This window comes from Epinephelus lanceolatus, chromosome 24 (assembly GCF_041903045.1).
Source record: "Epinephelus lanceolatus isolate andai-2023 chromosome 24, ASM4190304v1, whole genome shotgun sequence".
Classification (NCBI taxonomy): Eukaryota; Metazoa; Chordata; class Actinopteri; order Perciformes; family Serranidae; genus Epinephelus; species Epinephelus lanceolatus.
Window position 1 is genome coordinate 8,529,373 of NC_135757.1, and position 24,336 is coordinate 8,553,708.

Below are 24,336 nucleotides of genomic sequence, written 5' to 3' on the forward strand. Positions count from 1 at the left end.
CACGGAATTCGAAGAAATCTTTGAAAGTTTTGAAAAAGTCACAGAATTCCAAGAAAGCTTTAAAAAGTTTTGAAAAAATCACGGAATTCGAAGAAATCTTTGAAAGTTTTGAAAAAGTCACGGAATTCCAAGAAATCTTTAAAAGTTTTGAAAAAGTCACGGAATTCCAAGAAATCTTTGAAAGTTTTGAAAAAGTCACGGAATTCCAAGAAATCTTTGAAAGTTTCGGCAAGGTCATCAAATTTTGTTGTGTGTAATGAACTTGTTGCAGTAATCTTCTGTTGATAACCTTCCACGTGATGTAACATAGCAGCAAATTTATTTTCTGTAGCTTTCAATGTAAAATGCATTAATGTGTGATGTTTCGTTTATCATCATGTACGATTCTTCGTTTTCTCCTAGCGTTCCATCTCTCCGTCCGGTATGCTAGCTCGCTGACGTTGAGTTTATGGGTCCTTAAAAGTCTTGAAGTTTCGAAATTTTGTATGATTATATTATTATAGCTTAAAGGGACAGTTAAACCCCAAATGAAATACACATTTTTCCTCTTACCTGTAGTGCTGTTTGTCAGTCTAGATAGTTTTGGTGCAAGTTGTCAAGTATCAGAGGTATCGGCCATAGAGATGTTGTCCTTTTCTCCAATATAATCGAACAAGAGGATGCTCGGCTTGTGGTGCTCAAAGCGCCACGAACATACATTTGGAAAAACTCAACAGCAATGTCTCTTTCCAGAAATCATGACCCGGTTACTCAAGATAATCCACAGACCTTGTTGTGAACTATTTTCTTTCTGCCGAACACAGTGCAGAAGGAAGTGTGCATCTACTCATGAACGAGAGGTTTGTGACAGTGCAAAATGTAATGGCGTCCTCCTTGGCTGAACTGTAACGTTAGCTTGCTCAGTGGTGCTAGGAGAGCTAGCAGTAGATGCACGCTTCCTTTGGTAAATGTAGATTGGTAGAAAGAAAATAGTTCCTTCATGAAACTGCTCACAACACAGGCAAGAGGAAAAAAGTTTAGTTTTGATTTTGGGGTGAACTGTCCTTTAAGATAAGACTTTTTTAAAAAAAAAAAAAAAAAAAACCCAGGAAGAAATTAACTGACAGGTTCATATTAATATGACTTCTGTCTGCTACTGAAGCCAATGAACTGTTTGGTTTTTGTGACATACTGCATTGGTATCGCCTTACTCCTTAAACTAACTGCATCTTCTTCATCTGCAAATCATCACACACATGCTGAAAGACTCCTCTGTGCGCCCACAGAGGGAAACGCTGAGGCGCACTGGCTCGGCTTGCAGGACTATACATTAATCTTTCAAGTGCATTTGCTGCTGACAGGCATGTAGAATCGGAGACAGGTTGACAGACGGCTTTAGCTCAGTGCACGGGAGCAAGGGTTCAGTCCCCAAATTACAGTTTAATATTTAAGAGTGAACACAAGAAGTAAAATGCTTTGACTTCCTCGGGTCTCCACGCTTGATTTTTTTAAAAATTCTGCCAGTATGGACTAAGCGGGATTTGACCAAACCTGTGGTGGAAAGTACATTTACTCCATAACTGTACTTAGGTTTAAAGTGGAGGTACTTGTACTTAACTTATGCTTCACTTATTATCCCCAACATTTCAAAGGGAAATGTACCTTTGTTTCAACTTTGATGGGAACACATGAAATAGGGGTTTGGGGTTCTTGTCTCTGCCAGAAAATTTTGAGCATCAAAACATTTTATTTCCCGCAACTTTCATGTTTTTACTGGGGGGGACTAATGCACATGTTCTAAATACTGAGGGGGGACGTGCCCTGCGACCACACCGTGATTTACTGTCACTGTTTGTACACACTTTGTCACTATTTATACCATGTTACCCGACTTTCCAGTCTTAATTCGTGACTTCTTTTCTCCTAAATTACAATTTTAATCTCGTAATACTCTGTAGATTTACGACTTTATTCTCGTAGATCTATGACTTTATTCTTGTAGATTAACAATTTTATTCTCGTAGATTTATGACTTCATTCTCATAGATTAATGATTTTATTCTCAGATTTATAACTTTATTCTCGTAGATCTATGACTATTCTCGTAGATCTATGACTTTATTCTCGTAGACCTATGACTATTCTCGTAGATCTATGACTCTATTCTCGTAGACCTATGACTTTATTCTCGTAGATCTATGACTTTATTCTCGTAGACCTATGACTTTATTCTCGTAGATCTATGACTCTATTCTCATAGATCTATGACTTTATTCTCGTAGACCTATGACTTTATTCTCGTAGACCTATGACTTTATTCTCGTAGATCTATGACTTTATTCTCGTAGATTAACGATTTTATTCTCGTAGATTTATGACTTCATTCTCGTAGATTAATGATTTTATTCTCATAGAATTATAACTTTATTCTCATAGATCTATAACTTTATTCTCGTAGATCTTTGACTTTATTCTTGTAGATTAACGATTTTATTCTCATAGATTTATGACTTCATTCTCGTAGATTTATAACCTTATTCTCGTAGATCTATGACTTTATTCTCGTAGATTAACGATTTTATTCTCAGATTTATAACTTTATTCTCATAGATTTATAACTTTATTCTCATAGATCTATGACTTTATTCTCGTAGATCTATGACTTTATTCTTGTAGATTAACGATTTTATTCTCAGATTTATAATTTTATTCTCATAGATTTATAACTTTATTCTCGTAGATCTATGGCTTTATTCTCGTAGATTAACGATTTTATTCTCATAGATCGATGACTTTATTCTCGTGGAGTAACGATTTTATTCTCGCAGATTTATGACTTTATTCTCATAGATTAAGGATTTTATTCTTGTAGATTAACGATTTTATTCTCGCAGATTTATGACTTTATTCTCATAGATTAACGATTTTATTCTCATAGATTTATAACTTTATTCTCATAGATTTACGACATTATTCTCGTTGCTTAACGATTTTATTCTTTTAGATTTATGACTTCATTCTCATGGATTTATAAAAAAAAATTCTTAGATTAGCGACTTTATTCCCATAGATTAACGACTTTATTCCCGTAGGTTTACGACTTAATTCTTGTAGATTTACGACTGTATTCTTGTAGATCAATGACTTTATTCTTTTGTGGATTTATGATTTTTTTCTTGTAGATTTACGACTTAATAGGTAGGTATAGGCAGATAATAAATTATCTATGGATAAGCACCCCATATAACCCCACATCAAAAAACCTGAACCACCCCTTTAAGTGAAAATTGCTAATACTTACTTTGAACGCATGACTTACACCTGTCACTGTGGTACTGCTACTTGTAATTAACAGATCTGAGTTAAGTCTTCACCACTTAAACCACATCAACAGAAATGGTAAGATCAAGGTTTGTTAACAGAACATCCAGGGCCTCCCGGCAGACTCCACATGCAGCCACGTGCTGTTTACTAGCTCCATGTTTAAGCTTCACTGCACAATCTCTAAAACTTTAGGCATCAGGTCAGATGGAAACGTAGCCTTTCTGACGCTATTTTTAGGTTTCAAATATTAATCCTGGAGAGCTTACATGCATTTATGACCTTTTCATAATGAATGCTCAAGACTGATTTAGAGTGACAGCAATGTTCACATCTAGGTCAACCAATATTTGCCTGACTGGGATTTATCATCGATGAATTTCAAATACCTGCATATAAATTCACTGTAGTTCACCTTATGTTCCCTGAATGCTACAATCCAAGCAGACTGAATGCACATCGAGCCTTAAATATTAACACCTGCAGCTATTCACAGTGCATGGCAGCAGCAGTGCAGTCATGGCAATTAACCACATATTTTTCCATAAAATCACGTGTGCATAGTGTTGAGTTTAATTAATGTCTCTCTGTTGAACTCTGTTTCTGACAGAAAGGTCACTTGTTACTTAGTTTCCTTGCAGCACGCCATGAACAGCACTAGTTTCACCTTGTGCCTGCACAGTGGGGCCTACTGTCTTAATTAACACTAACTGGAGCTGAGCTGGGCATGATTGGTCGAACAAATTACATGAGCAGTGTTGAGTATAAACCCTTGGATCAGTCACAGTAGATATGTCTCTCAGAGCACTGGGCTGTATCTGAAAATATTTTGACTCATTAACAGAGAATCATGGCGACAAACACAGCGATGTCTTGGTGGAAAATAACTGCTCTTTGTGGCACTAGTTGGTGGAAAAAACAGCCAGGTTTGGTGCCTAAAAGCTGCAAAAAAACTGCAGCACTAACTCACTAAGAAACCAGTTTTGTCGTGCGTTGGTCTTGAACACTGCTCTGCAGCGAGGCAGGTGTCTCACCTCGGTGTCACACCATATACCAACCCCTCATAAAAAAGTCAGAGTATATCTATGCCACTTTAGAAACATAAATATGATGCAAACTGAAATAACTGCCTAATTTTAGCATAAAAAATTGACACCTGTCATGGTTCAACCCACTATCTTTTTATTAAATACAACATATTTGTGACATGTAGGAGATTTACAACATGGAAAGCATTCACTTGGCGCCTTCATCGAGCTTGGGCTCTGTAAAATAAAGACAGAAAAGAACAATTAGTGATAGTAGCTGGTGAGCTGAGACAAACTGCAGCTGTACAACACGTTTCAACAACTTGAGATTTGAAATCCAGCAACTAGCCAGAGATCAAAAATAAAAGCTCCCAGAACCATTTTCAAACACAACAAGAAAATTGTCTCGTTTGATAAATGTCACTGTCAGTGTGCTATACATAGACACAGACAAAACCCCGAATCACAGCGCGTCTCTTGTGGCAGAGGGAATAAATATTTATGAGGAGGAACTGTTAAATGGTGAAAGCAGAGAAATCTTTGAAAGTAACGTCATTAAAAACAATCATGCTGTTCTAAGCACATCTAATTGTCATTCCAGTGCTGTAGCTGATCTGAAGTCAGGGCTTTTCTGTGGCAGAGGACAGATCTGAATGCAAACAGTCTTGTTCGGATCAGTCTGGACTACAACAATTACGATATACTGTCTGGGTCAGTTTGTCCTTCGACAGCTCCTCTGCACATCAGGCCACTGGCCTGGAGAAAAATGACGTAACTAACAATGTGTTTTCTGAGCACACGGTCTCAGTATAGATGTAATTTTAGCTGATTATACTGATGATAGGACACAATTAGGGCAGGAGACAAACACACAATGCAGACACAAGACCAAACTGACCTGAGAATTTAACATCAGGGAACTTGGTGAGGTCTCCTCCACCGTATAGCCTCTGCAGCTTGGATACTTCTTCAGACAGGTTCTTCTGATACGCAGGTCCTGCATCCACAATGCCACCTGAGGTCCTGGGAGAGATGATGTGGAGGAGATGCCATTTAATACAAAGTAAGCATGGGGGGAACTATTGATGTGATAAGTGTTGTGCATTATCTACTGACTTGCTCTTGGTGTTGTAGTCCCGGATCTTGTCCAGGAACAGCTTCTGGACCGGGTCGAGCTCCTTGGCCCGGTTGAAGAGCACAGCAGAGAGGCCGATGTTCCTGCGCAGGGTCAGGCTCACGGCGGAGCGCAGCAGGGAGGACAGCTGGAATAACCGGTGAAGTGCCATCTGACGGGACAACATGCCTCGGGTTATGTTATTATCAGGACATAAGGCTGTGATTCTGTCTCTGTATCATCCTGTCAAAAACGTGCTTTGAACGGGACACAGTCTGTCCCCACTACGTTACACAGAAAAACTGGAGCAACTGAAGTTAGCATAAGTTAGCTCAACGTTACCTGAATGACATTGAGTTAGCTACATGCTAAACACGTCTGACAGTATAAGCAACGCCGGGAAAACTAACTTACATGTCGCCTTCCATTAGTTAAGTCACAACGACGCCATATAATGTCGCTTTCTATCTGTCTTACTGCGAAATGTTAACTTCATTCACCTAGCATAACAACTGCTAAGGCTTACATGCTAATGTAGCTTGTAGCTAACGCGACGCAGCTTTGGAACACTGCTCTTCTGTCGTCTATTGTGCTGCGCAGCTCGTGCTAACAAGGCACGCGCTCAATATATTAACGTTTGTTTATGCGTATGTGCAGTAATGACAGATATAATATGGTTCAATGTTTGGCAGCGTGTCTTTAAAACCGCAGTACTCACCTTGGGTTTGACACTTTAGAGTACAAGATCCAAATGTGGAGGACCGCGGTGGATTGTGGGAATGTTGTGATGAAGTGAGGCGTTCGCGGACGTCAAAATGGCGCCCGCTGTGCGCAGCGCTGCGCATATTTATGTTGACCTCACATGACCACTGTAGCATTAGTGAATAAATGTTGTTAAACTGCGGTATTGTTTTTTTTATTTATTTTTCCATTTTATTTCTTCTTCTTCTTCTTCTTCTTCTTCTTCTTCTTCTTCTTCTTAACAGATGGTGTACACTCAGTGTCACATTGGTATTTTATTAACCCCTGGAACACTAATTATATGTATAATAATAATAATTAATTAATGATAATAATAAATAATAAACACATACACACGTAGCTTTACAAATATAGCTAATTTTATTTTTTTATGGCATGCTATTTGATAATTTACTACATTTTTACGACATTATATGATGAACTTGAAAAAGTATGTATAAGTAGTAGCCTATAGTATGTGTGAAGGCATAAACTTAAAGACTGTTATTTTCTTCGCATTCTTTTGTATTGATAAAATTATGTAAAATTACGCTATATAAGTAGTACGCAAAAAAGAGGCTGTGGTGGGATGATTAGGTGTGGGGACCTAAACTTCCGGTGTTGTAGATGAAATTAGTGTCACCGTGCAGGTGCGCGTCCTGTGTTTTTCCCTTTGTTTGACCACAGAGACGCCATTGGTATGTATATCTGTATACGTTTGACACTAGTGCAAATAAGAATGATTTACAACTAACGTGCGAGCGCGGCGTGTAGTTTCATTCATTCATTCATTCATTCATTCACCTAGTTTAAGACGCCGCTGCATGTAGATATAGGAATTTCATTTCATTCACACAATGTATGAATGTGGCGTTGATTTCAAAGTTCATTGTTTATTTACTGATTTATTGACTTGACTTCGGAAATTATATTTAGTATAGTGTGTGTGTGTGTGTGTGTGTGTGTGTGTGTGTGTGTGTGTTTATGAAAACAAAGTCATCATTTATGATTGTTCATGGAAGTATTTGATTTATTGAGTGAGTAATTCGTTAATGGGCCTTATGATTATCACTTGCAAGTACTTGTTGATCTTGTTCGGAATTAAAAGAGTAAAAATTATTTAACGATTATCGCAAATATCATTTAAAAGGAATATGAATATTATCTAATAGCACTGCTATTTAAAAAACACATTGAGTAAGTATGTGGTATAGCATGGAATTGATTATGTTAACAATAGTATCTGACATGTAAAATATATTTTGATTTAATCATTAATAATTTGATTAAAATTCAGTGGTGGTTTATGTTATTGAAGACATGAATGTGTTGATTAAACTGACTGACATGATTTATTTTCTGTCTTTGAGGTTATCAACCTAATGCTGATCGTTTCAATCTAGAAGAAACTGAGTGGAGTTGTCCTGGGTCCTCTGTTGTTTTCTAAGCCTGGTCGAGTTCAGGCAGGCATTGAGGCTGAAAACAATCATTAACTTGACAATATATAATAAAAATGTAATTTAAAAAAGGCATAGTATAGTATGTCATAAAAATGTGAATAAAAAGTCATAGTATAGTATGTCACAAAAATGTGATAAAAAGTCATAGTATAGTATGTCATAAAAAAGTGATACGTCATAGTGTAGTGTGTCATTAAATGTGATAAAAAGGTCATAGTATAGTGTGTCATAAAAATGTGATAACAAGTCATAGTATATTATGTCATTAAATGTGATAACAAGTCATAGTATAGTATGTCATAAAAATGTGATAACAAGTCATAGTATAGTATGTCATTAAATGTGATAACAAGTCATAGTATAGTATGTCATAAAAATGTGATAACAAGTCATAGTATAGTGTGTCATTAAATGTGATAAAAAGTCATAGTATAGTGTGTCATTAAATGTGATAAAAAGTCAGTATAGTATGTCATAAAAATGTGATAACAAGTCATAGTATAGTATGTCATTAAATGTGACAACAAGTCATAGTATATTATGTCATTAAATGTGATAACAAGTCATAGTATAGTATGTCATAAAAATGTGATAACAAGTCATAGTATAGTGTGTCATAAAAATGTGATAACAAGTCATAGTATAGTGTGTCATTAAATGTGATAACAAGTCATAGTATATTATGTCATTAAATGTGATAACAAGTCATAGTATAGTATGTCATAAAAATGTGATATGTCATAGTATAGTGTGTCATAAAAATGTGATAACAAGTCATAGTATAGTGTGTCATTAAATGTGATAACAAGTCATAGTATATTATGTCATTAAATGTGATAACAAGTAATAGTATGTCATAAAAATGTGATAACAAGTCATAGTATAGTATGTCATTAAATGTGACAACAAGTCATAGTATATTATGTCATTAAATGTGATAACAAGTCATAGTATAGTATGTCATAAAAATGTGATAACAAGTCATAGTATAGTGTGTCATTAAATGTGATAACAAGTCATACTATAGTATGTCATTAAATGTGATAAAAAGTCATAGTATAGTATGTCATAAAAATGTGATACATCATAGTATAGTGTGTCATTAAATGTGATAAAAAGTCATAGTATAGTGTGTCATAAAAATGTGATAACAAGTCATAGTATAGTGTGTCATAAAAATGTGATAACAAGTCATAGTATATTATGTCATTAAATGTGATAACAAGTCATAGTATATTATGTCATTAAATGTGATAACAAGTTATAGTATAGTATGTCATAAAAATGTGATAACAAGTCATAGTATAGTATGTCATTAAATGTGATAACAAGTCATAGTATATTATGTCATTAAATGTGATGAACAGTCATAGTATAGTGTGTCATAAAAATGTGATAACAAGTCATAGTGTAGTATGTCATTAAATGTGATAACAAGTCATAGTATAGTATGTCATAAAAATGTGATACGTCATAGTGTAGTGTGTCATTAAATGTGATAAAAAGCCATAGTATAGTGTGTCATAAAAATGTGATAACAAGTCATAGTATAGTGTGTCATAAAAATGTGATAACAAGTCATAGTATAGTATGTCATTAAATGTGATAACAAGTCATAGTATATTATGTCATTAAATGTGATGAACAGTCATAGTATAGTGTGTCATAAAAATGTGATAACAAGTCATAGTGTAGTATGTCATTAAATGTGATAACAAGTCATAGTATAGTATGTCATAAAAATGTGATACGTCATAGTGTAGTGTGTCATTAAATGTGATAAAAAGCCATAGTATAGTGTGTCATAAAAATGTGATAACAAGTCATAGTATAGTGTGTCATAAAAATGTGATAAGTCATAGTATATTATGTCATTAAATGTGATAACAAGTCATAGTATAGTATGTCATAAAAATGTGATAACAAGTCATAGTATAGTATGTCATTAAATGTGATAACAAGTCATAGTATAGTATGTCATAAAAATGTGATAACAAGTCATAGTATAGTGTGTCATTAAATGTGATAAAAAGTCATAGTATAGTGTGTCATTAAATGTGATAAAAAGTCAGTATAGTGTGTCATAAAAATGTGATAACAAGTCATAGTATAGTGTGTCATAAAAATGTGATAACAAGTCATAGTATATTATGTCATTAAATGTGATAACAAGTCATAGTATATTATGTCATTAAATGTGATAACAAGTTATAGTATAGTATGTCATAAAAATGTGATAACAAGTCATAGTATAGTATGTCATTAAATGTGATAACAAGTCATAGTATATTATGTCATTAAATGTGATGAACAGTCATAGTATAGTGTGTCATAAAAATGTGATAACAAGTCATAGTGTAGTATGTCATTAAATGTGATAACAAGTCATAGTATAGTATGTCATAAAAATGTGATACGTCATAGTGTAGTGTGTCATTAAATGTGATAAAAAGCCATAGTATAGTGTGTCATAAAAATGTGATAACAAGTCATAGTATAGTGTGTCATAAAAATGTGATAACAAGTCATAGTATAGTATGTCATTAAATGTGATAACAAGTCATAGTATATTATGTCATTAAATGTGATGAACAGTCATAATAGTGTGTCATAAAAATGTGATAACAAGTCATAGTGTAGTATGTCATTAAATGTGATAACAAGTCATAGTATAGTATGTCATAAAAATGTGATACGTCATAGTGTAGTGTGTCATTAAATGTGATAAAAAGCCATAGTATAGTGTGTCATAAAAATGTGATAACAAGTCATAGTATAGTGTGTCATAAAAATGTGATAAGTCATAGTATATTATGTCATTAAATGTGATAACAAGTCATAGTATAGTATGTCATAAAAATGTGATAACAAGTCATAGTATAGTATGTCATTAAATGTGATAACAAGTCATAGTATAGTATGTCATAAAAATGTGATAACAAGTCATAGTATAGTGTGTCATTAAATGTGATAAAAAGTCATAGTATAGTGTGTCATTAAATGTGATAAAAAGTCAGTATAGTGTGTCATAAAAATGTGATAACAAGTCATAGTATAGTGTGTCATAAAAATGTGATAACAAGTCATAGTATATTATGTCATTAAATGTGATAACAAGTCATAGTATAGTGTGTCATTAAATGTGATAAAAAGTCATAGTATAGTGTGTCATTAAATGTGATAAAAAGTCATAGTATAGTGTGTCATTAAATGTGATAAAAAGTCATAGTATAGTGTGTCATAAAAATGTGATAACAAGTCATAGTAGTGTGTCATAAAAATGTGATAACAAGTCATAGTATAGTATGTCATAAAAATGTGATAACAAGTCATAGTATAGTATGTCATTAAATGTGATAACAAGTCATAGTATATTATGTCATTAAATGTGATGAACAGTCATAGTATAGTGTGTCATAAAAATGTGATAACAAGTCATAGTGTAGTATGTCATTAAATGTGATAACAAGTCATAGTATAGTATGTCATAAAAATGTGATACGTCATAGTGTAGTGTGTCATTAAATGTAATAAAAAGTCATAGTATAGTGTGTCATTAAATGTGATAACAAGTCATAGTATAGTGTGTCATAAAAATGTGATACGTCATAGTGTAGTGTGTCATTAAATGTGATAAAAAGTCATAGTATAGTGTGTCATAAAAATGTGATAACAAGTCATAGTATAGTGTGTCATAAAAATGTGATAAGTCATAGTATAGTATGTCATAAAAATGTGATAACAAGTCATAGTATAGTATGTCATTAAATGTGATAACAAGTCATAGTGTAGTATGTCATAAAAATGTGATAAGTCATAGTATAGTGTGTCATTAAATGTGATAACAAGTCATAGTATAGTATGTCATAAAAATGTGATACGTCATAGTGTAGTGTGTCATTAAATGTGATTAAAAAGTCATAGTATATTATGTCATTAAATGTGATAACAAGTCATAGTATAGTGTGTCATAAAAATGTGATAAAGTCATAGTATAGTATGTCATAAAAATGTGATACGTCATAGTGTAGTGTCATTAAATGTGATAAAAAGTCATAGTATAGTGTGTCATAAAAATGTGATAACAAGTCATAGTATAGTGTGTCATAAAAATGTGATAACAAGTCATAGTATAGTATGTCATAAAAATGTGATAACAAGTCATAGTATAGTGTGTCATAAAAATGTGATAACAAGTCATAGTATAGTATGTCATTAAATGTGATAACAAGTCATAGTATATTGTGTCATTAAATGTGATAACAAGTCATAGTATAGTATGTCATAAAAATGTGATAACAAGTCATAGTATAGTGTCATTAAATGTGATTAAAAAGTCATAGTGTAGTGTGTCATAAAATGTGATAACAAGTCATAGTATAGTGTGTCATTAAATGTGATAACAAGTCATAGTGTAGTGTCATTAAATGTGATTAAAAAGTCATAGTGTAGTGTGTCATTAAATGTGATAACAAGTCATAGTATAGTGTCATTAAATGTGATTAAAAAGTCATAGTGTAGTGTGTCATAAAATGTGATAACAAGTCATAGTATAGTGTCATTAAATGTGATAACAAGTCATAGTGTAGTGTCATTAAATGTGATTAAAAAGTCATAGTATAGTGTGTCATTAAATGTGATAACAAGTCATAATGTAGTGTGTCATTAAATGTGATTAAAAAGTCATAGTGTAGTGTGTCATAACAATGTGATAACAAGTCATAGTATAGTGTGTCATTAAATGTGATAACAAGTCATAGTGTAGTATGTCATAAAAATGTGATAACAAGTCATAGTGTAGTGTGTCATTAAATGTGATAACAAGTCATAGTATAGTGTGTCATTAAATGTGATTAAAAAGTCATAGTATAGTGTGTCATTAAATGTGATTAAAAAGTCATAGTATAGTATGTCATAAAAATGTGATAACAAGTCATAGTGTAGTGTGTCATTAAATGTGATTAAAAAGTCATAGTATAGTGTGTCATAAAAATGTGATAACAAGTCATAGTGTAGTGTGTCATTAAATGTGATTAAAAAGTCATAGTATAGTGTGTCATAAAAATGTGATAACAAGTCATAGTGTAGTGTGTCATTAAATGTGATTAAAAAGTCATAGTGTAGTGTGTCATTAAATGTGATAACAAGTCATAGTATAGTGTGTCATTAAATGTGATAACAAGTCATAGTATAGTGTTATGGTGTAAAACTAGAAATTCCTCATTGGAGGGGATATCTGGATATTGCTGGAGTTTCTTAAAGCGTCTGAGGTGGAACAGTATGCAAAACCCAGGTCAGGCTGCCAGTGACGTGGACACCACGGTACTTGAAGCTATCCACCCTCTACACTGAGGACCTGTTGACATTAAGGTCCCTGCTTCTTCCCAAAGTCAACTATCTAAGTCCAAACCAGATAACTGGTAAAGGTAAACTTTTTTTCTGGATTAGATAGATCACAGTCAACACTCAGAGAAAAGACAGAAAAGCTGTCTAATTCTATGGCTCACAGTGTTAGAGGACAGTTAATAGATTCTGATGTTGTGGGTTCAATACTAGTTGATGCTTGGTCAATTTTGCATGCCTTTGTCCAAATTAAGTGTGTGCTTTTTGTCTGTATATTTCCATGTACTGTGTGGACTGCCATGAAATGTAATACTGGTATTCATGTCCCCCTCAGGACAAGTCAAGATTGAAAACATCCTCATAATGATGATGTTGACAGGTTAATGGAGTTTAAGCCTATGTATTGAAAGCAGAGAGCCAGCCTTCTGAACAGCTGTCTCCAAATAATCCCCCGTTAGGACACCTTAACAGCTGACTTTTGAATGCCTTTGTCCAAGAGAGATACTCATGTGTCTCCACTCCACTCCCTTTTGCAAGCTGATGTCTGCAGGAGAAAGTTAAAATGTCCAAGAAACACACACAAAGTCTCTCTGGCCTGGTAGCTCAGACTAGAAGAGGACTGGTTGGAAGTCCTTAGGTTCAAAGTTTGATCCTAGTCCATGGCAGGGGGATTTTAAAGGCCACTGTCCAGAGGAGAGAATGAAAGGCTCCGTGAAACACAATAGAAGCATGAGGTGGAATAGCTCAGGCTGATAAAGCGCTGCTTGGCTGTTCGGAAGTTCGATCCTTATCCAGGGTAGCTAAATTTTAAAGGCCACTGTCCAGAGGAGAGAGATGAAGGCCCCGTGACACAGAGTGGAAACATGAGGTGCAATAGCTCAGGCTGTTAAAGAGCTGCTTGGGTATTCTGAGATCTGAGTTTTGATCCTTATCCAGGGCAGGTGAATTTTAAAGGCTGCTATCCAGAGGAGACAGTGAAAGGCTCCGTAAAACACAATTAAAGTGTGAAATGGAATAGCTCAGGCTGTTAAAGTGCTGTTTGGGTATTCTGAGATTTGAAGTTCGATCCTTATCCAGGGCGAGTGAATTTTAAAGGCTGCTGTCCAGAGGAGACAATGAATGACTCAGTGAAACACAGTGGAAGTGTGAGGTGGAATAGCTCAGGCTGTTAAAGCACTGCTTGGGTATTCTGAAATCAGAGGTTTGATCCTTATCCAGGGCAGGTGAATTTATAAAGGCCAACGCCCAAATAAAAAGGCTAAATGCGCCCGGAGAAAAGCCCATATGTGTAGCCAGGATAACTCAGTGGTTAAGGCAACTGACCTTACTGCGGGAGACTGGGGTTCAAATCTGGTCAAGTTGATGGTTTAATCCTTATCCAGGGCAGGTGAATTTATAAAGTCCAACGCCCAAATAAAAAGGCTAAATGCACCCGGAGAAAAGGTGATTTGTGTAGCAGCAGGATAGCCCAGTGGTTAAGGCAACTGACCTTAGTGTGAGAGACTGGGGTTCAAATCTGCTCAGGTTGATGGTTTGATCCTTATCCAGGGCAGATGAATTTATAAAGTCCAACGCCCAAATAAAAAGGATAAATGCGCCTGGAGAAAAGGCAATATGTGTAGCAGCAGGATAGCTCAGTGGGTAAGACTACTGGCCTTAGTGCGGGAGACTGGGGTTCAAATCTGATGCTACCATATGCACGTCATGGCACGGCATGGGGGAGCCAGGACGCCAGGAAAAGTGGGGATGTCATCATCCCCCCACATTGAGTTAATGATTAATGCACACTTCACTATAAAAAGTTTAACAGTAACCTGTAATGCTAATAAACTATTGTAATCTAGGACAAACAGGAGGGCAGGAAAGGATGGTTGGGCCTTGGGCATGAATGTGGCATGAAGGTGGCTAGGACTGGGGTAATAGGGTGGACTGGATGGCAGGATGGATAGAAAGGAAGGTAGCTAGGTGTAGGAAGGTGTAATAGGAAGGTTAACTTTTTTAAAATGTTTTTTTTTTTTTTTTTAAAACTGTTATTTGACATTTTAAAGAAAGTTAAGTTTAAGTTGTCTAAAAATGCTTAAGAAACACAGACACAGAAAATGTTTAAAGACGCAAGAAAATGTTTGACTGCGTCTGTGTTTCTTAAACATTTTTAGACATTTTCTTTTTACTTTACTTTAACTTAACATTTTCTTTCTTAAACATTCTTAAACATGTATTAAACAAGTTTAAAGTCAAAAAACATTTGAAAAAAACAGTAACCTACCTTTCCTGTTACACCTTCCTATCCTAGGCCTTGCTACCTTTCTATCTATCTATCCTGCCATCCTAGCCACCTTCACCTGTTACCCCAGTCCTAGCCACCTGCATGCCACGCTCACCATCCTGTTTGTCCTAGATGTCCAATTAGTTATTGTTAAAGTTTTCATAGTGTACATTAATCATTTACTCAATGTGGGGGATGATGACATCCCCACTTTTCCTGGCGTCCTGGCTCCCCCATGCCGTGCCATGACGTGCATATGGTAGCATCAGATTTGAACCCCAGTCTCCCGCACTAAGGCCAGTAGTCTTACCCACTGAGCTATCCTGCTGCTACACAAATGGCCTTTTCTCCGGGCGCATTTATCCTTTTTATTTGGGCGTTGGACTTTATAAATTCACCTGCCCTGGATAAGGATCAAACCATCAACCTGAGGAGATTTGAACCCCAGTCTCCCGCACTAAGGTCAGTTGCCTTAACCACTGAGCTATCCTGCTGCTACACGTATGGCCTTTTCTCCGGGCGCATTTAGCCTTTTTATTTGGGCGTTGGACTTTATAAATTCACCTGCCCTGGATAAGGATCAAACCATCAACCTGAGCAGATTTGAACCCCAGTCTCCCGCACTAAGGCCAGTTGCCTTAACCACTGAGTTATCCTGCCTACACATATCACCTTTTCTCCAGGCGCATTTAGCCTTTTTATTTGGGCGTTGGACTTTATAAATTCACCTACCCTGGATAAGGATCAAACCATCAACCTGAGCAGATTTGAACCCCAGTCTCCCACACTAAGGCCAGTTGCCTTAACCACTGAGTTATCCTGCCTACACATATGGGCTTTTCTCCGGGCGCATTTAACCTTTTTATTTGGGCGTTGGACTTTATAAATTCACCTGGCCTGGATAAGGATCAAACCATCAAGCTGAGCAGATTTGAACCCCAGTCTCCCGCACTAAGGCAAGTATCCTTAACCACTGAGTTAAACTACTGCTGTACATATACCTTTTCTCCAGGCGCAATTAACCTTTTCATTTGGGCATTGGACTTTAAAATTCACCTGCCCCGGATAGATAGATAGATAGATAGATAGATAGATAGATAGATAGATAGATAGATAGATAGATAGATAGATAGATAGATAGAGCCTCAACATAATGCAGAAGCAGATTAAAAAAGAGCCATCAATGCACAGAAGCAAACTCTGATTTAAAGACATACCATACTATGAGTTTTTTCAACATACTGTACACTTCACTGTGTGTCACAGAGCCTTCAACTCTTTCCTCTGGACAGCAGCCTTTAAAAAATTCACCTGTGCCAGATAAGGATCCAACTTTCATCCTCTGGATTCCCAAGTAGTACTGTAACAGCCTGAGCTATTCCAGCTCACACTTCTATTGTGTTTCACGGAGCCTTTCATTCTCTCCTCTGGACAGTGGCCTTTAAAATTCAGCTGCCCTGGACGAGAATCGAACATTAAACCTAAGAACTTTGAACCGGTCCTCTAACTGACTGAGCCACCAGGCCAGAGACACTTTAGCTGTGTTCCTTACAACTTTTGACTTTCTCCTTCAGACTGATCCTCTAACATTCAAAGCAGTCCTTTACCTCGCTGAACGAACGAATTGGAGACACTGGAGTGTGCCCCCTTGAAGATTCTCTCTTGCTTCCTTAGACAAGAATTACAAAAATAGTCCACCTATAACTAATTTTAAAAAATTCATAGTCTATGTCGAAAAAGGTTGTTCTATCTATCTATCTATCTATCTATCTATCTATCTATCTATCTATCTATCTATCTAATGCTACTATACAATGACTTTTTTGCTTGTTTCCTGTCTGACACTGACCTCTGACCCCCGTATATGAAGGGAAGGAAAATAAAATGCATAATCATAAAGACTTTTCACATTATCATTATTTGTCTAATATGTAACACCAAAAATAGACAAATCATTAGAATAAAAAAAAACGATGCAGGAAGAAACCAGGTGTGCATCAAACATGATAAAAAAAATACAAATAAAAACACAGACACGGCATCTGTATGTACATTCAAAACTTTATTATGGAATACAGTGTAGAAAGCGTTTTCCCAGTCAATGCAAATGGCCTGCACAATATTACACAGTGGAAAACAAAACCAATATATAACCCACAGAAAAAAAAGAAAGAAAATCCTGCTTCCTCTTCTACTCTACTGCCCTCTGTTGGGCTTCTAATGAGCACACTCTGAAAACCAAGGACCCACCCCACTGCAGCCTCCATATCGACACCACTTCCTCACAGATCTTCCTCGTCATTAACAGAGTGAGAGGTCACACTGTACTTCTTTCAGTGTTTTGAGATGGTGACAAACCTTTAACATGAGCTGACTGTATGAAGATGAACGGGAGATTCTTGCCTTTCGACGCCGAGACTAATATTTCATCCCTGCCTGTCAGCTCTCTCAATGGTGAACGCCTATCATCTATACACAGGCGACGGTGCTCTGCCTCTGAGGAGTCAAGTGTGCGTTGATGGCAGAGAGGTGAGCAGCATGCCTGAAGGGAAGGGAAGGCGAGGGAGGGAGGGGAAGGGAGGTGCTGGGGAGTGAAAATCCATTATATATACAGGCTGCCTGCCTGGCTGGCTGTCCATCCGGAACTGCAAGTCATTTCCTCTCTACCTCGCCCTCCTTCCTCCTCCTCCTCCTCCTCTCAGCACTTCACTTGTTCTATCTGCAAAATGATTACCAAAAAAAATAGACGGCGTCGGCTCACGACTGGACGAAACACCAGACTGAAAATGACAAAACACATACACGCAGAGATAATCCTAACCCATCCTCCCGCGCCGGGTTCCCGCTCCCTCTAACCTTCACACCCACAACATGTCCTTTTCAGAACATCACATGAACTGAACAAAAAGTAAAATTAAAAAGGGGTATGATTTGTGAGAGCCCCTACATATAAGGATTTTAACACAATATATTTCAATGACTGAGAACAATATACAAACAGAGATGAAGCCAGCCCCCCTCCTGTAAGCTTCAGGAACGCAGCGTGGTTTAAAAATAATAAAAAGAAACAAGGAACACACTTAAATTCCAAAATCACAGATCTCTTCTTAAATGTGTATTTTACATGATATCAAAGCAGAGCCCGTTCATCTAGATTTATATATATTTTATCATCGTTTGAAGTCACGTGATCACGAGAAGATACTAAATGTACAATCTTGCTAGAATGACAATCTATACGTGAGAAAGGTTCTCGAGAGAGAGCAGCGTTAAGATCTTGGGTTCTTTTTTTTTTCCTTGTTTTTCCAAATCCCATTGTCATTGTTGTCATGCACTACATAGGAACAGCTAAGACTTCAGCATTACTTCAGTAACATTACACGCAATTTAAAAAAAGGACTTTACATCGGTTGACTTGTTTGTTTGTTTTTTTTCTCCATTTTCACTCTTTTTTGAAAAACAAAACTGGAAACGAAAAGAGAAAGAAAAAAAAATCGGAAATAAAAACAGCTCGTTCAGAATACATAATTACTACCATCGTCATCGACATGTTCGTTATCACCAGCATCTCCAGATATCCTTAAGAGCCTTATGTGACGTAGCACAGCCCAGCTGTCGTAAGAATGCGCAAAGAAAAGAGGATGGAGGGAGGGATGGAGGAGTGGGAGGAGGAGGAGTGGGAGGAGGAGGAGGAGGAGGAGGGGGTACTCCAGTGTAGACTGTAGAGTGCAGTAGTGGTGCAGTTTGTGGGGAAACACTGGGCTTCATTTAGAGAAATCAGGATTCCAGCTTGTATTTCATGACAAAAACAAACGTCCGCATGTTGAAGAATGATTTGAGATGATGATTCTGCGACCGATTTTTGTAAATGACGCCCAGGGTCAGCGTGCGCCTACAACCCCACTGATCAGTGGTCAGATATGCCTCACACAACTAAAACCGCCCCACGCCAAAAAACTATACACTGGCCCTGAATCAGCGTGGAGAGAAGGCGCTTCCCCAACAGTGGGTTTGTTTCGCTGCACTGGGCAGGGCCTTTTTCCCCCCCCATACATCAGCAGGCCCAGATGGAGCAACGTATAAAAACGCCTTTCTTTAATTAAAAGGCGTCTCGCTCCGGTAAAGTGAACAAACGTGGTGCAAACTCGGCCGCGGTGTCCGCCCAGGCAGGAATGAAAGCTGGCTACAGTCGCTCCGTATGCTTGTGACTGACTATTTCAGTCAAAGATCTAAGCCACACTGCCTCCTGGAGACGTGGGACTAGACGAAGGGAACGGGAGGGGAGGAGAGGGGGGGGGTGCTTGATGTGTGGGAGGAGGTGTGTGTGTGTGTGTGTGTGTGTGTGTGTGTGTGTCTTTTTATGTGTGTGTGTGTTTACATGTGACATTTCAGTTCTGCATCTGCTCAAAGAACTTGTAGGTTGGGTTCTCGTAACCGTTCTGCTGCATCTTGGACAGGTGGCGCTCCTCGGGGGTGACGGCGGCGTCGACCTGGAGGGGAGCCAGGGAGAGGGTTACACACACGCTCATATGGTGAGGACAATCGGCATTTTAAGGCCTTTTTAATGCTTCCTGGATGTGATGTTATTTAGAGTAATTCACAAAAAGGAAGCCACAGCTACGTGTTTTTTAATTTAGCTGCTAATGAAAGTTGTGAAGTGATAAATGAGGATAATTGGAAAAAGGAAACTCTACATTCAAGTCTTTTTCAGACACTTATGTGCTCACCATCCCCCACACACACCACACTGACCGCCCTATAGAACAGCTTGTGCGCACACACACACACACACACACACACACACACAGGTCAGCTGTTTCCCACCTCGATGACTCCATGGTGGATGGAGGTGTACTGCTTCTTCCTCAGCATCACCAAGGTGATGACGATCACGGTTGCTATGACGACACCGCCGACCATCAGCCCGATGATGGCGCCCTTGTTGGAGCCCACATCCTCGGCGAAGAAGACCTGTGGGAGTTGAAGGGCAGATCGCCGTCAGACGACCTGTCAGTGACACGACCAATTACACCGAGCGTGATGGTTTTAATATAGCCGGGGCAGAGACACCATGGAAACGATGCGTTGTTGCTGACGCTGCTGAGTAATGAGTGTAGTTTCGGCACAGCGGGGCTCAGAGTTAATTGTGCTTTGAGATGGTTTGCATGTTACCTGCCCAGGGATCCTCTGAGCTCTACCTTTTTATCTCCGAAGTGTCTGAATATCAGTGAAGGAGGAAACGCGTGTCATTTGTGTCCATTTCCATCTCCCCAAATCATTCTGCAGTGCCTGCTGTGTGTAATTACACCTGCTCCTCACATGTACTTCTTTATGTCTTTGTAAAACTGCATCATTACAGAGTCACATTTAGCCTGAACATAACTGCTGGGGGACAAAGAATATGGAAGCCCATTAGAGCCAGTGTGATGAAGTCATTTTAATGAAAAACTTTCTCAAAATAATGACTTAGTATCTTAAGAAAATGAGAAATGTTCTTGACATAATAACTTGCTTATCTCAAAATAAAACAGAAATAATGACTTAGTATCGTTTCCAATTATTTTGAGATGCAAAGTCATGAGAAAGTTATTCAGTATTTTGACATACATAACTTTTTACAGATAAAAGTAACTTTTTGAGATACTAAGTCATTATTTTAATACAGTTTTACCTTATTTTGGCAAAAGTTAATCATTATTTTTAGATACCAATTATTTTTATTTATTTATTTATTTTTTATTTTGAGATACCTGCTAATTATTTAGATGATTTCTATTTTTATTTTGAGATACTACATAATTATTCTAATAAAGTTTTTTATTATTTTGGGAAAGTGAATCATTATTTTGAGATACCTGCCAATTATTTTGATATATTTTGTATTTTTTATTTTGAGATACGTCATTATTTTGAGAAAGTTTTTTTTAATTATTATTGAGATACTATGTCCCTATTTTGAGATATTAAGTAATTATTTTAATAAAGTAAGTCATTATTTTGAGAGACCAGCTAATTATTATTATCTTTATTTTTCTATTTTAATTTTGAGATACAACGTCATTATTCTGAGAGTTTTTATTTATTATTGTTGAGATACTATGTCACTATCTTAAGAAAGTTATTCGAGATGTGTCATTTTTTCAAAGATAAGTCATTCGTTTTTCATTATTTTGGGAAATGTAAATCATTATTTTGATATATTTTTTATTTTTTTCATTTTGAGATACTAAGTCATTATTTTTAAAAAGTTATTTAGTATTTTTTAAAGATAAGTCATTATTTTAATAAAATTTCTCATTATTTTGGGAAAAGTAAATGATTTTTTTGAGATACCTGCTAATTATTATTATTATTATTATTATTATTATTATTATTATTATTATTATTAGTTCTTTATTTTTTTATTTTGAGAAACTAAGACATCATTTTGAGATTCTAAGCAATTACTTTAATAAAGTTTTTAATTATTTGGGGAAAATAAATCGTTATTTTGAGATACACAGTCCTTATTTTAATAAAGTCTTCCCATTATTTTGAGAATGTTTTTTTATTATTATTATTACTGAGATACTATGTCACTATTTTAATAAAGTTATTTAGTATTTTGAGATACATTTTTTAAAGATAAGTCATTATTTTGAAATACTAATAATAATTATTACTAATAATTATTTCAGTTAAATAAATCATTATTTTGAGATACCTGCTAATTATTTTTAGTCTGTATTATATTTATTTTGAGATACAACATTTTGAGAAGATTTTATTATTATTGAGATACTAAATCATTATTTTTGAGAACGTTTTCATCATTTTCAAATACAATTTTGAGAAAGTTTCTTTTTATTTTTAAATACTAACATCATTTTTGAGATAACATTTAATTATTTTGAGAAAATTCTCAATAAAATGATTTACAGGATCTTTTTTCTTAACACTGGCGAAAATTGTCTTCCATACAATGCAAAGACGCTGTACATTAAGGACACACGGACATTACGGACTGGACTGTGGAATGGGCACATTTATTTTCATTTAATTTGATTTTTAATTTCTATTTATGCAATTATTTTAATTTATTTTATTTTATGTCTATTTTAACACCACTGTGTTGTTGCCGACAGCTGAATTTCTATTCTGTCCTATCAAGGTACTTTTTAAGTATAATTTCCTGGTGGAGACATTAAGCCAGGCCGTCAGGTGATGTACAGAAAGCACAGCACGACATAAAGCAACACTGATGCAGTATGACTCAGCTCCAACACAATACTAAGACACGTGATTAAAAAACACAAATGCCTCAGCCTCTCTGTCACAGATCAGGCTGCTTTGTGGAGCTCAGTTTTCACGCAGAACCCAAAATAAATAGACACAAACGGTGTCTTCAGAGGGGAGAAAAACAAGTCCTGATTATCTACCTGTGCTGACACCAGCGGGGATAATGGGACAGAAGCCTCGGCGCTAACTTCGCACCGCCACTAAACTGCAGATAATCTAACGGAAACACATCTTGACATCTCATCGCCGCTACCCATGCTTGTGTCAAACGCTGCGGCGAGTAGGGACTTAATTTCAGGCTGCTGAGCGTCCGTCTGAATAATCCTGCAGAGCGCTGATTGGGGTTACGGCGAATATCAAATTAAGGCGTTGACTCAAGGAGGCAGCCTGACACACTGACTGCTCATTGTGAATGCAAGAAATGTGATATGTAATAAAATGTAGGGATTAAGAGATTAAAGTCTTTAGGTGAGAGGAATAAGGTGCACGGATTTGGGTTTGAATGAGGATGGATTGAGGTTTTTGTGCAGGTATTACAATACTGGATGAGATTAATGAATGAATGCACAATCGGGTTAGCGCATAATATGACCAGGAGTGTTCTTACACATACAGACGCAACTCTGATCAAAGGACAGTGGGTTTTACACAGTGCGACGCATGCATTATTGCGGTTGTCTCCATGGACACCTGTCTCCATGGTGACAACCTTGGGAGTTTACCATGAGGACAAAGCGGAGACACGGATCTGACAGTGTGTGTGTACTTATGGAAAAGAGAGGGCAGCGTGCCAGCTTGAGTGTGTCGGTAAATACATTTCACGTGTGTTGTATCTGCCGCTCTGGTTATTAATGAGTCTGTGTGTATAAATGGATCTGTGAATATCAAATGAGTCTGCGTGTGTGTGTTTGTTTACCAGTTTCTGGTGGTGAACTTCATATTCAGTGCTCTGTCTGTCCTCCGTCTCCATCCGCAGCTCGGGAATAGCCTCCATCTTCATTCCAGTCACTGGCAAGGGAAGGAAAAGTACTATCTATTATGGATGGTGACACTCAGCCGCTTTCTCCTGCTCACACACACATACACACACTTGCTGAGATCAAACTCACTTGCTAAAGCGGGAAGGACAGCTGAGTGTTGGGTGTAACGGCAGTATGAATTGAATGCAGCACGTATATAGGGCTGCGTATACAGTATGGTACACATAGTCCCTGCAGCTGCATCACAAATCTCCTGACAGCCACAGCTGGTGCTTTAATGGAGGTCAAGTGGAGCTTGCTGTGCGCAAATAATGGCTGAGGGAAGGAGAGACGGTGGAAAAATACTGTCCTGACTTTACTTTGAGCCTCGACTTCAGAACCGTCCTGTGACGTACTTTAAGAGGTGACGTTGCCTCACCTGAACACATAGGTCATGTTAGCCTGGAGGCTGCGAAAGGCAATGTACATACATTCTCTACAGTGTGTGTTCCCATGGCAACCATTGCAAGCAAACCAGATGACATCATATACTGCTAAATGTTATGTTAGGACCACTTTTAAATCTGGCACCTTTTCTTTTAGGTATTAAATTAAAAGGGCTCTATGAAATTCTGAGCGAGCAGCTAGCAGCTAACAGTGCTAACTCCATAAATAGCACTAAACAACAATGCTAACAGAGCTAACAATGTTAACCAAGGGAAAATGAAGGGTGGGTGCTTTGCTTCTGCACTGCCACTGTCCCGTTATCAGTGCTAACCACCATATGAGCCCATGTTTTAACTTTTCATTGGCGGTGATTTGTCTCAACTTTCGCTAGCTTGACTAG

General features: G+C 36.8%; 2 protein-coding genes across 3 annotated transcripts in view; both read right to left on the reverse strand.

The window, feature by feature from the left end:
• Positions 1 to 4,459: 4,459 nt before the first annotated feature.
• On the reverse strand, positions 4,460 to 6,259 carry atp5pf (ATP synthase peripheral stalk subunit F6). The gene is made up of 4 exons (XM_033616144.2): positions 6,161 to 6,259; positions 5,445 to 5,614; positions 5,227 to 5,351; positions 4,460 to 4,565 (listed from the first exon to the last, which is right to left on the reverse strand). The coding sequence occupies exons 2-4, from the start codon at positions 5,612 to 5,614 to the stop codon at positions 4,537 to 4,539; spliced, it is 324 nt and encodes a 107-aa protein (XP_033472035.1). The 5' UTR covers positions 6,161 to 6,259; the 3' UTR covers positions 4,460 to 4,536.
• An 11,036-nt stretch (positions 6,260 to 17,295) lies between these two features.
• The window catches only part of appa (amyloid beta (A4) precursor protein a), a 48,520-nt gene continuing 41,479 nt past the window's right edge, over positions 17,296 to 24,336 (reverse strand). For both annotated transcript variants that reach the window (XM_033615699.2, XM_033615698.2), the window contains 3 exons: positions 23,447 to 23,538; positions 20,077 to 20,223; positions 17,296 to 19,742 (listed from right to left, as the gene is read on the reverse strand). In XM_033615699.2, the coding sequence (XP_033471590.1) occupies positions 19,641 to 19,742; positions 20,077 to 20,223; positions 23,447 to 23,538 (341 nt within the window). In that variant the 3' untranslated portion in view covers positions 17,296 to 19,640. The remainder of the gene's footprint in view (positions 19,743 to 20,076; positions 20,224 to 23,446; positions 23,539 to 24,336) is intronic.